Source organism: Galendromus occidentalis, unplaced genomic scaffold (genome assembly GCF_000255335.2).
Source record: "Galendromus occidentalis unplaced genomic scaffold, Mocc_1.1 scf7180000077527, whole genome shotgun sequence".
In the NCBI taxonomy this organism is placed as follows: Eukaryota; Metazoa; Arthropoda; class Arachnida; order Mesostigmata; family Phytoseiidae; genus Galendromus; species Galendromus occidentalis.
In genome coordinates, this window is record NW_003805515.1 from 502,241 (window position 1) to 515,325 (window position 13,085).

General features: G+C 51.3%; 1 protein-coding gene across 1 annotated transcript; it reads left to right on the plus strand.

The window, feature by feature from the left end:
• The first annotated feature begins 8,837 nt into the window (after window positions 1-8,837).
• On the plus strand, window positions 8,838-10,248 carry LOC100909382 (protein YIPF6). Its single transcript, XM_003748017.1, has 6 exons — window positions 8,838-9,044; window positions 9,139-9,273; window positions 9,432-9,560; window positions 9,656-9,715; window positions 9,827-9,969; window positions 10,071-10,248. The coding sequence occupies exons 1-6, from the start codon at window positions 8,934-8,936 to the stop codon at window positions 10,138-10,140; spliced, it is 648 nt and encodes a 215-aa protein (XP_003748065.1). The 5' UTR covers window positions 8,838-8,933; the 3' UTR covers window positions 10,141-10,248.
• Window positions 10,249-13,085: the final 2,837 nt, after the last annotated feature.

Genomic DNA, 13,085 nt, shown 5'->3' on the forward strand with positions numbered 1-13,085 from the left:
GGCAGAATTTGTCGATTCGGAATTTTTTGAATCGTTTCATCGGGAACGGCATAATCGAGAGACGTTCCGTGCCGTTATGGCTCTCGGACATGTCTCTAGAACGATAAACCTCGGGGCATATTCTGTCGAGGGTGGTCGGTGTCGGAGTCGATGTCGTCGGCGTCGTTGTGGCCCTCCTCGACTGACTCATGGGGAAATATCAAAATAAACAATGGCGACTGAGACTATCGATCTACAATCTCGAGGCTCCTGTATCGCTTCAGGGTACCAGCCTGTATCTCTGGAATCAGAACGAGGTTGACGGACCTCTGCGGTGCGATGTTCAAATGAAGTCGAATCGGCTCCGTTCGCGGGAAGCCGTGTGAGGTCCGTAGAGTCTAAGGGCGATGGCGGCAGCGTCTCTCCTTCTTCAACAGACTCAGCTTGAGTCCGAACTTCGAAAACATTGTCTAAGTAAATTAGATAGGAGCACAAGCGTGCCGGATTTATATCGAACGCCCGGTGGGTGGCTCCAGTCTGCACAAGGTCGGTCGGCCGCACGCTCGAGCGACTGGACTACAATATTCGCGGCCGATCTCGCTCGAGTTTGATCGACAGGCGACTCCGGCGACTTTGCAGAACAGTCTGAACGAGTTCGTCACAGCGACAGGCAAGGTGGGAATAACAGGAACCGGAAACGCAAGCATTGGTCGTCCGCAACAGGGGACGGATTCGAGACCCATCGCAGGCACCGATGCGCGGGCTCCTCGAGACTCATTCACTCGATCAACGGAGCTCTAATCAATAAGTCTACCGGCCGACGGCGGAATGGGACGGAACTCATAATGGAGGTTGCGTGAGTATTCTCCAGAAGCTGGAGAGAGACTCCTTCCAGTTCGTGGTAGACGTAGCGACGCTCGGCAGGCGCCGCGCCATGCACCCACAACCGGAAGGGATCTTAGTTGTTCATCAGGGATGTGTAGAATGTCGATCATTGGAACTAACGATGTCCATGAGAAGATCGTCTTGAGCTCCGGCAAAACATAGCCGAGCTTTCGTGAACCCACCTCAATGAGGACCTCACAGAAGTGTTATTCTCGCCTCGTCATATTCTCGCCCACGACTACAAGCGGAATCAGTGGGTCAATATTCATCCGAAGCAAATGAGCTCCACGAACCTTCGGTCTCGGGCTGCTGCGTTTCACTTGATGCTCACGGAAGGGTCGCGAATTGGCTAAGACACCGTAATTAGTACTTGTTGGGGCTTCCGAAAATCTCAACGAGAGCAGCGGTATGTATCGAGGGACCGAATGACGTGTCGCAAACCTTGTGGACCCGGAGGAGCATCGTTAGGTCTCGTCTTTACCCAGAAGGGTCTCGTGGTCTCCGAATGCTCGATTGCCGATTTCTGCCGCCATAAAAAAATTAAGCTCAAAAGGTCCCAGTCGATGTCGGCGGCGGCAATAAGGCGCCCCTTTTTTAGGCTGATCGAGCTCGCCCTCCGACAGGACAGTTCGTTCGAGGGGGCTACCCCCTTGACTTTGACGAGCCAGGGCCTCAGAAGTCACATCGAGAGCGAATCTCTAATCAGATAACTCAGTATGACAAAAGATCTGACTGTTTCGAGTGGATGGCGAAAATTTTTCTCCACGGTCGAACAGAACCCCATCTCTAAACAATCGATCCTTTTTCCCGAATGATCGGGATCCTCTGGAGAAAATGCTTCCCGAGCGCTTAGAGACGGCAGTTCAGCTCTTACTCATGCAAGCTACCTAATTATGATCGAAAATATCATGACATGCCTACATACGGGCGAGAGAAGGTTCACGAAGTTCCCGGAAGCTTCTAGGAGCCTCGGCCCGAAGGCAAGAATTTAAGAGCCAGAAGTGCATCCCCGCCGCGGCGTGTTTTTCCCGTGGGAGCCGTAGCCTAAGGTCTCGCTTCCCAAATCAAGGATCACAAACGGTGTCCGAACCCCCACGTAGGCGAACGCCTAATGAACTTTATCGTTATATGAGAGCGTCCGCAATCGTGCACGGGAGTCTTCATGGAAGTCTCGAGGCTCCGGTCCGCTTGATGGACTTCGCGGGACAGCTATCTCGTGTTTTCAGAGTGATGACACAGGATTTCTCGTATTTGGGTTGTTCCAGTGTCCGAAGAAACATTCGATGGTCTCCAACATTCACTCAGCCTCCGAGCATTCGAAACGACGTGTCAGAGAACAACTTTCTCCTTGTCTTCCCTCGCCACTCGGAGTCATAAATTTCTTCGAGAGCCCCGAAGCCTTTGCAGAGCATTCCCCGACTCGGCTTTTAGTCATGGCCAGCATCTTTGCCAATGTTAATAAACGAGCGAGTTGTCGCTGCTGTCGTTTTTGAGGTTGTTCTCACACCTCCACAGTGACAGGTGTCTTTCGTGGGAGGTCTCGGACCTCCCACTTTGAACACTGGCCTCTCTATTCGAGCAGACTGTAAATCTCTTTTTTCTTGACTTCATCGGATGATTTTTAGAGCGGCTGCGACGTATTCCCGGAATGCTTTCTTTCGCGCGTGGAGCGGAGCGATGTCTCAATCGGAGCTCTCTTTCGAAGAAACACAAAGAGCTCCTCTCATTTCTCTCGGGGATGCCGTGGATTATTGGATAGACTCTTCCCCCTGACAATTTGACAGAATCCGTGCCGAGTCGGCCCTCCCAAACGATCGACTCGGATAGAAATCCATCAAAAATTGGGTTCGGATCTCGGATATTTGGCTAAATGTCCAAAGTGGAGCTTTATCGCATCCATCCGACACTAGTTTTGTCGGAATATCGGCTCGCGCTCAAAGCACAAACGGAAGGAACAGGTGCAAGCGCGCCGATGTCACTCCGTAACTATTGAGATAGATGACGCACTGAACATGGTTACCTGGTCGTCTTGTTTACGAGGGAGTCTCGGAGACAAGCACACCGGGGTGAGCGTGTGGGTATACCTACGCGAGTTCCGCGAAACGTCTGCAACATGAAGCACGGCGGCGCTACATTTGGAGGGGGAATATTTCTGCTGACCGAGGCAATGGGGGTCTGAGGTCAGACAGGATAGGGCTTCGAGATCCCTATGGGCTTTCCCAGGAATATATCGGGGACGTTCTCCTGTGGAGCCGTCTCGGTTCGGGTACCTGCTTCACATCATGAATTCCCGTCTGTGTATTCCATTTCGCTTAATGACAGCTAAGTCCTCTCCCTTGTATCATCAGTAGAGCTCTGAAGTTCGGGCATTCTGCCACAAATCCCTATGGCTGCCTCTATCGACGTTTTTCGATCGAACATGCCTATATATTTTCTCCGTGCGTGAAGTGCCTTCTTGAGCTACCGAGGCGCTAAAAGCCGGACGGAGATGTTTTGGGTCTACGGACGGAATCGGAGACAAAATGAGGTCGGCGAACTCACGCTCCAGGAACACATCCTGCTTCCGATGAAATCCGATGGTCCAGCTAGACGCAGGATTTCTCCGTCGATGATGTTAAATGCTCCAATCAGACCGGCTTCGATGACAACCGGATGGGACTCCGGATTCCCACGGGAATTTCTCATAGAATAATTTCGTGTGGCGTTTTTTCTGCCTATTATGCTAATTTCGCCTAGCTTCGGGGCCTATCCTGAGGATTTCCAGTGTTTTTTCGCCGGCCTCTCTTTGGATTTTCTAGCGCCAGGTTCCCCGAGCTCTAACCTACCAAACGTCCGCGAACGTTCTCTTTATCATACACGCTCACGGCAGAATTGGTTCTTTCTGGCCTCGATTCAGCTGGGGGCATTCTATGTCGGGCTCGGTTCCTCGGAACAGTACCTTGACGTGGTCAAACCTCGGTGTTTGGTACAGTCCTTCGAATCCATCGAGATTCCACGTGCCGACTAGAATGATTATCGCTGACTGACCTCGGGAACCTGCTGGTAGCTTCCCTTCACAATGAACTCACGCATGGGTTCCATCGAGGTCGAGAGGAAATCCGGGTGGGAACAAGCTGAGACACTGTTAAGAGAGCCATAATGATTTAAGGCAATCCTCTCTGTCAGCTGACGTAGAGCATCCCCGTGATCTATTCGGCTCTGTATTGTCAGGGTATGCTCCTACGCGCTGCTTGGGGGCAAGTGACAGCGTGGAGTCCCAAGCGAGTTGGTCGGAGAATATTCACGGGAACGAGGCGCGAAGAATCTCTCGTGCGACTCCTCCGGGAACCGTGCTTTTCCCCTCTAGAGCTCGGTCTCGTACGAATGCACAATGTGTTAAGCACGCGCAAGCTCGCCCAAGCATCATCGACGGTGAAACAAGCACACGCCTCGCCATAATCGCGGGTGACTTCACGAAAAAGTACGGAAATGCTTGACTCGCGGACCAGGTTGACGTGAGTCGTTAGCTTCTGGGGCGCACAGGTAACACCGATAGACACTTACCTGTATGACCTGCAGCAATCGAGCTGGACTGATGGAGACACCAACAGGTTGGGACGAAGAAACAATCTTGATGCGGTCCTCATCCCGATCGTAGAATATGCTAGATTCATTCGGGTCCGCTGGAGCCATACCCAATCGGTGCGAGGCGAGTTCCCGATGGTCGTTTCTCCCAACACGGGATCTCACAACACTCGAACACGCTCTACCTGAATTTCAGGTTTCAGGCTGCTCTCGTCGGTGTGTTATGCCACACGACACTGTTACGAAGAGAACGTAAAACACGGCCATGGAAAACGCAGACTTCGTCCGTCAACCAGCCCTGTCTGGGCTTCGATGAAGTCTTCGAAGTCGTGTGTGGTCCGGGGAGGAGCTAAGTGGTGAGAGGGACTGCGAGGGACCCGGGAGCCGGCTAGTATTCTTCGTGGTCCGTGTATCTGTCATTGTGCTCAAGAGTCCGACCACCGTCATGAGCGCATGGGCTGGATGAGCATGATAGTTCGAGGGCGACCTATCCCGTTCTGGACTACTGGGCACGCAGCCAGTCTACGAACGGGTTCAGGAGGCTCTGGCATAGACTACGAAGTTTACGCGAACGAAGTCGAGACTCGTGGAAGGTCCGTAACGTAAACACGAGCCACGACAAGCTAGCTCACTGATCGAGTGACCGCATACCGCTTCAAATGAGCACAAGCGACCACCCCGGAGCGGAGCGCGCATTACGCAACTTACCACGCGCTATCGATCAAGACGCTACTGCATGACGAAAAAGCTACCTCACTCCCATTCCTTCATGTTTTCTGCAACAAGCGATTCTGCTTGGAGCGGTCGTCATGATCAGCAACGGATGTAGTAATAACGATGACGACGACGACGACAACAACGAGTGTGCCCCCGAGTTTGACATTTCATGTGAAAGCAGCATCAAGAAGCGGACCGACTGGCGGCACACGCCCTGCTTGCTGAGCTTGCCCCTCCATAAATGGTTTAGTGGGTGGTTGCTGCTTGAACGGTGCGCACCGCATTAACATTGACCTGTGCCTCCTATTTTCGAGAGCGTTTACGACAACGGTCGCGGCAGCAGCGGCGAAACCGCCGCTCACTCACCGCTACGGACCTTCTCCCTCGTTTTCCGTCAGACCACCGACGTAGAAACGTCGACGACGACGACCACCACATTCAGACCAGAGTAAGACCACCCGAGTTCACTTTTTTCTCTCCATGTTTGTGCTTGCCCACTTGCTCGATTTTTCAAGCAGTCCCCTTGTCTTTCAGCTTTTCTCGCCGTCTTTTATCCGCACTGCTTTCTCTTCCAATGTCAATCCCCCTGATCGCCGGCTGTCGCTGATGTCTTCCTCGACCAGCTATCCGATTTTCTCGCTGTGTCGCTGTGGCAAGCCTCTTCTTTCATCCTTGGTTCGCTGTTTCCTTCCTCGATTTGATATCAATTTCGAAAACCCGGGCATCTCTCGCTATCTATCTCGACGGGTTCAGATTTCGTCTAAGATGTCGTCAAAAGCTCCTTCCTTTTTGGAACAGTCGCATATTTCTCCATGACGGCGACATGGTGGAGTACCCTGTGCCTGCGATCTATTTGGGACTTTTTTTTCTGACTTCCATCCAACTATCCCGATCCGTTTCGGATGTTGGGAGCACGGGAGAGATTTAGTGTGGGCGGAAGCGGATTCGCCGGGGAGCTCGCCCAAGAAATCATGCGCCGCCTTTCCAAATTATATATCCAACAACATTGAGCTCTCAACTCCGAAATTACATGCACAATATGTCGAACGCTCTTAAAAGCGTTTGTGGAACGGGGGAATCCTCTTTATTCTCCCCAGGTGGTCGTCGAATGCTCGCCCGCTTGGTCGACTTGCCGGCAGGATGAGTGACTGACGAACGGACCGACTGAGTGGCTGGACTGCAGCTCTCTCCGATCGACGAGGTGGTCCGCGTGTTTCTGTAACTCCTCCGTAAATTCAGTTTCAATTTGTCCTCTCTTGACGTAATCCGCATTTCCCGCCCGGCCCGTCGCCAGCATCCAACAGCTCGCGCTGCGCGAGACGACAAAACTCCGCGCGGCCCAAGATCGATCTCTCTATGTCTTTTCGTCCCTGGGTACTTGGAGCTCACGTCGTTGTTCTATGTGTGACCCATCGCCGGCCGCTGCGACTCTACTGGTGATCGTACTTGTTGTGATGTATCGATTCAGCGGGAAATCTCCTCAGCACTTCGTCTCGTTGCTGTCGTCGTGACGCGTCCTGTTCGTTCGCTCCGGCAGCGGCAGCCGGACCGAAATCGGTCGAAAGCCTGATTTTGTGACAAGCTGAAAACAAAGCTTTCATCAATAAAAAAAAGCCCCGCTCATTCGACAGGACAACGCGACGCCACAGGACCACCGCGTTCGGGCATAATTTGCTAAATTCTAAACTGGACGATAATCCGACGGGAGCCAAGATCATCATTCGAGTGTTCAAAGAAAGCTGACAGAACGACGTGAACGAGGATTCGCAAATACGTACATCGGAGATGTTCTCGCATTTGGCGCTCACTCCTCGACAGCACCGCATCCAGGTAGAAGTCAGTTCTCGATTTAGTCGACACGCTCTGAATGTAAGAATTTGTGCCGTATCGCGAGCGCATCGGCGGAATCGGGAGTCTCTAGTATTATGAATTAAGAGTAGGGCTGTGAATTTTATGCACATATTTCCGTGCATATATGCACATTTCCCGGGGCTTCTCCGTGCTTGTTACCTTCCTCATTTGAACCAATGAAACGTTGGGAGTGACGCCTCGTCAATGGAACGGCTCATCAATTTTCATGCATATTTCGCTCTTTTTCGTGGATGAAACACACAGCCCCAATTATGACTACTAATGACCCCGACGATCGACACCTGAGGGATTCCATCCCAAATCGAAATGATTGCTCAGGCTTAGCTCCCTGAATCGAGACCTGATCGGAGTTTTCTGATCCGCCCGTATCGTCTACGGACGAATGCACCCTGCGGAGCACTCCAAGATTGAATTCGCATATTCTAGCTGCACGGGAGATTCGGGAAATTGGGTCTCAGGTCCCCGGAATTCTCGTCGGGATTCGTATACCCGAATATCTGAAGGGAAAACGCACAGCTAAAGGAACGATTCTCACAGCTCTGCTCAGGAGGCCTCCGAGCGATATTAATACGTTCCTTTCTTCTAATCATCGAAACCAGTCAACGCGACTGTCGGAGTCATCACGGAGCAAGTCTTCAGATTCCTGATTGGCTCTGGTCGGGATTTGACTGGATAGATAGCTCTTCTGGCATCTCGCTCTACCCGAGGAGAAGAAGCCGTTTTCGTCATCCCAACCCAGCGACTGGTGAGAAAACCACTCTCGTTTCCCGAATCTCTTGCATATAGGGAGGCCAGACTAATTTGGGCTCTTATCAGCTGACGATGCCGCGTCGTCGTGATTATGGCTGAATTTACTACTGCCAACTTTCTCAATGAAATGAACGGACCTCGTTATCAGCGTTTATCATCTCCGCAACTACGTCGGCAGCTGCGCCGGAAACTGCTGCTTCATGGGACGCTCTCGATTCCCGAGTCCGGACTTCAATTATTGAGTCCAAAAGCCACGATTGTGAGCCCTAGTTTATTGAAGCAACTTCCTGTCCAGAGGCCTACGGCGGATTTCCCTCGGAATCGGTTCTGTTTTCGGACCGCGTCTCGGGGGATGGCCAACTCACTTACTCAGATCAAGTGACTCGAAGATCTCCGAAAAACATTCGGGTTGATGGACAGAAGTATCCTTGAGACAACGGGACGTTGTCTTTCAACATACGCGGTACTCTTATCGCTTCCTTCGAGTGGGAGAGTCGAGTTCCGCCGATCAAACGATCAACATTCTCTATCAATCGGGATGAAGAGTTCCTCCATTTGAATCGAATCCAGACATCACGAACTTTCTAATACATAGCTTGAGTTGAGTTCGCTCTGCGGAACCCGATTGCGGGATATCCAACGAGTGTCTTCTCTGACACGTCTCATGGGGGAGCGATGGAAGTCACAAGCTTCGCCTCCTGAGAAATGTTAGACTTCACAGCCCTCTCTGACCTTCTTCTGGGCTTTAGAAAAGGCTGAGCAAGCCCCCGATCACCCGAGCGAGCGATTCCCGACTCACAGTCAGTCAGGGATTCTCTCAATGCAACCGATCAGGCATCATGGAGCGGTGTTACTCGTCCCTTCGCGGTGTTACTCGTCACTGGCATGAGTGCTAGAGTGCAAGATCACTGGATCAGTCATTTCTGCAGCTTCTCTCATAGTGATCTGGAGAAGTCGACGCTCTCGGGTCACCGAGGCGCGCCCTCTTCCCGACGGTTTTTGAATTAGCGCGGGTTTTCCCCTCATCTGTCTCTCCTCTCTTCTGATTTCGCCGAGGCAGCCGCCATCTTGAGTGGTCACGTCAATAAACCCTCCTCCAATGAGCAGAGAACTCTTGGAAAAATCAGCAAAACTTAAGCAACGATTGTGAGAACTCGTCGCAACAGATGTCGTTGGTGGATTTGGAATCTCCGTCGACAGTCATCGATGGCTTGACACCTCAGGGTCCCGACGAATGGGCCACTCTGAACACTTTAGATGAGCCCATAATGACAACCGTGAGTGCTCACTCAGTGCTGCAATTGCGCTTATGGAGTCATCATTTTGCCCTGCCCCCTCGTTTTCTAGAGGATTTTTCCCTTCTCCATGCAGGTGATGCGGGACGCTCGAAGCATCGTGAACAAGTTCGTCAATGTTTACACGCCCAAGAAGCAAAAACAACTTTTACGGGATTGGGATCTCTGGGGCCCTCTTATGATATGTGTCGTCCTCGCAGTGATATTACAGGTAGGATTCCCCAACACCTCCGACTCGCGATACACGTGGCATGTGAATAATATGTTGGAATCACCGCTCTCCCGCTTATTTATTAGCCTGGGAAACACATGTCTGGGCTCGAGAGCAAGAGATGACAGCAAGAGTGAACATGTTTTCCCTTCTTCTAGACTTCCGCGGGGAGTTCGAATTCGGAGGCGGTGCCGCATTTCGCCGAGCTTTTCGTTATGGTTTGGGGTGGAGCAGCGTTGGTTACGTTGAATACCATACTCATGGGTAGCCAGCTGTCCTTCTTCCAAGTAAGACAAGCTTGGCGTTCCTGATACATGCAATTCGCCAAGTTTCGCAGCATTCCGACGCTCAACTAATTCTTCTGACTCATTCCCCCATACAGGGATTATGCGTGCTCGGGTACTGTCTGTTGGGACAGTGCATCTCGCTCATTGTGTGCAAGGTAAGTAGAGTCGACAAACTGGATTTCTTTCTCGTCTTCTACGACTCTCCCCCTCGCAATCTACTGGCTGAAGTCGGGAACAAATTTAGTGATAATAATTTGTCCCACCAGGCTCTCCCAGCCATCATAGGTAACAAAATGGCCCTGTTCTTGGTGACGGTATCCGCGACCATGCTCGGATGCGTCTGGAGCATCGTCGCTGCATCGGGGACTTTCTCGGGGCTATACGAGGATCACCGAACGATTCTAGTCAGGTCAGTGGAGCTCGAAGTCGGCCCAATATTTTCTCTCAGCTGCCCTGGATTCGAGATCTAGGCAATTCTGGATTGTCGATAAGGCGGAATATTCGTTACAGATACCCGATCGTGATATATTATCTCCTAATATCTTGGTTGATACTGTCCTGGTCCAATCCGCACTGTTGAAAATCTGATGATGACGTCGAGAGTGAGCAGAACCCAAACCGAGATGTTGACTAGTATACCTCTGTAAATATGAAGTGGAATAAGAATGGAAGATCGATATGTCTGTGACGATTTCTTGGTCGTCGTCATTTTTCCTGCTTTTCTTAGAGAAGAAGTTATTTGTTTCATTTTGATCTCTCTTTCCTCCGAGTAGTGGATGTGAAGCTGATGTGGCCGACTCCGTACGTCGGCGTCGGCCCTTTGAGATTGCCTGTGTTGTATATCACGGAGTAACTTGGTGGATTCTTCTCACGGAATGGCTTCCGAGAGAAGCAAGTCGAACGACGAAGTTCGAGGTGGAACTCTTTCCTTGTGCTTGATGGGATACCGCGAGTGACTATCACTCGAGTGTTTTTTACGGTTATGCCAGCTCCGAAGAAGAGAAACGATCGGCCACGCGGTTCACGGGAACTCCCAACGCCCATCGTCTCCAATCTTGTATTCATCCGAGACCTTCTGGTATCCCTAATGCAAGCCGGTTACGGCTGGTGTACAGCTTTGGCGGTCGGCAACGCCAACTTTCTCAGGATTCCTAGACAGCGGAACAGGCTCTTGCGATATCGAGGAGCACCCACGGTTCTCCCGAGACCGAAAAGCACCCGGGAGAGCGATTCGCAGAAACTCGGGTCGGGAAGCCCACAGACGAGCCCAGGTGTCTGTGAACAGGGACTTCGTGGTGCGGAAGATGATGATTCCAGTCCCTCTCCTGATAATTCTCCCGAAACCGATATGGAGAGGTCACCCCCAAGCGTGATCGCCCCTATTTTAATTGCGCCGAAGAGCGGCCTGAACCCTGGCAAGTCGGGGATCCCAAGCTGCGTTTCTGAGGGACGAGACTTGGTAGCAGAAGTGCAAACTCGCACGAATGCTCCACGTAAGCTTAGTGACTTGTCGCCTCCACCAAAATACGGAACGATGCCGGAAAGTCTCTCGATGCACGAGACTCTCGAAGGAAACACATCCCGCCGAGGAGCCGTCCCGCGACATGCGTCTCCGAAAGGAGAATCGCCGCCGACCGAGGATCTCAGCCATAGCTCGAGAAAACACCTCTCGTTTGGCGATGAAACTGTATCTGTGATGTCACCCGAAGCGGCTAACGAAGAACCGATAAAAAAAGAGCGCTTATCGAAGACTCAGATGGTCGCGCTCCGACGCTTGGCGGAAAGGAGCCGATTGTACAAAAAAATTTACGGCAAAACACTTCCGGAGAAGTACGTCTGTGAAACACCACCCGAGTTGAAAGAGCGTCTCAACGCTTTGGAGGAGTCACACATCAAGGCGAGGAAAGAGAGGAAACGATTGAATTTACAACTAGGCAGAGTGAAAGGTCTACCAGAAAAAAACGAAGCCCCCGGTCCGAAATCCGGCTCCGAGAAGTTCCATAATGCAGTAGGTATAATCTGTATGCGCAACGTCTGAACCCGCTCTTGACTCATCCCCCCTTCGAAAGCCCTCGTTTCCGCCGGAAAATGAGCCATTGCCCTTCTCCGATAGCTTCCGATTCGCTTGCTCTGTAGGAGAGGAGAGATTCAACAGTTCGACGAAGACGAGGCTAGTGATACAGAGAGGGGATTCGCGGGTCAATCAGGATTCGAGTTGAAAATCGATTGGTCTTTCAGGAAGTTTCAGAAGGAGTCGACTCTTCAAATACCGAGGAGAAGAAGAGACGAGCCACAGCTTCCAGATTGAACCATACGAATACTCCAAGGAAATGATATATTAAATATTCAGAGACAGACGAATCTCAGAGAGGCGGCTGAGATCAGACGAGGAGCAATGCAGCTCATAAATGACCTAATTTTTCTTCTCCTTTTTGTACATGCATCGGATTCAGTTCTAAGTTCTAATGATCGTATAGGCCCGAGGCACCCAGCTCCGAAGAGATGAACGGCGCGAGATGAACATATCACCGGGAAACAAATCAAATCCTTGGTTTGATAGTCTCAAAGGTATATGGGACAGGAGCACATTCGATAAAGAACACCTTTCGACCCCAACTTCTCGAAAGAGCGGAGATTCGCTCGTGGGATACGGGCGCCCAGCGAGGAAATGAAGTTACCCGAGTGAGAACCAAGATATAGGTCCCTGGCGCTACTGTCTCGAAGGGTACCACTCGATCAGAGCTTGTCACCATGCGGAAGCAAAATAATTGCAGTCTTCCGTAATATGTGGTGAAGAGAAGTTTTCTGAGATCAAAGTCGAGTGGTGGCTGTCGGCTCGTTGAGAGATGGGTTCTCATTTAAGCACCTCATCATTGGGCTTTCCAGGGAAAGGTTCTATTGAAATGTGGCCGGAGAAGCAGACTCTACTTTACCTCGCGCCCATTCTCCTTGGATGTCAGACCTCGACATTGGAATCAAATAAGCGAAATAGAAGAACCCGTAGGATGTGACAGCGGACGAACGTTGAGCAGTGTGGTGCACGGTAAGCTCTCCCGTGCATGCAAATCCCCAAGAATCACAGACAGTCGAACGGAACCGAGGATTCCACAAAATCCATCAAGGGGGAGGGGGAAGCGTCTGAAAGGGAGAATCCGTTCGGACTGGTCCGGAACAGCACGGGAGACAAACAAGACTCTGATTGGTCACATTATCCAGTTTCATTCACGAATTGCTCGACTCCATTGGTGGTCTTTGCAGCGAAACTCTACTATGAGTCTGCGCAGATAAGCCGGGATGTGTGGCGGGTTTCATTCGTTTTAGTCGACTCCCATAGAGATCCATGGCGAATACGAGTGTTCCGATGATTCGCAAGAGGAACATCACGACGGTGAGGACTGAGAGGGCAGATGTCCAGATCGGCAGTAGAAGAAGTGATTCACTCCCGCCGTCTATCAAAGAACGGAACGACTGGCAAGCGCGAGCGTCCGTAAAAGAGTCCGTGCTTGAATTCTCGGCCTTATTCGC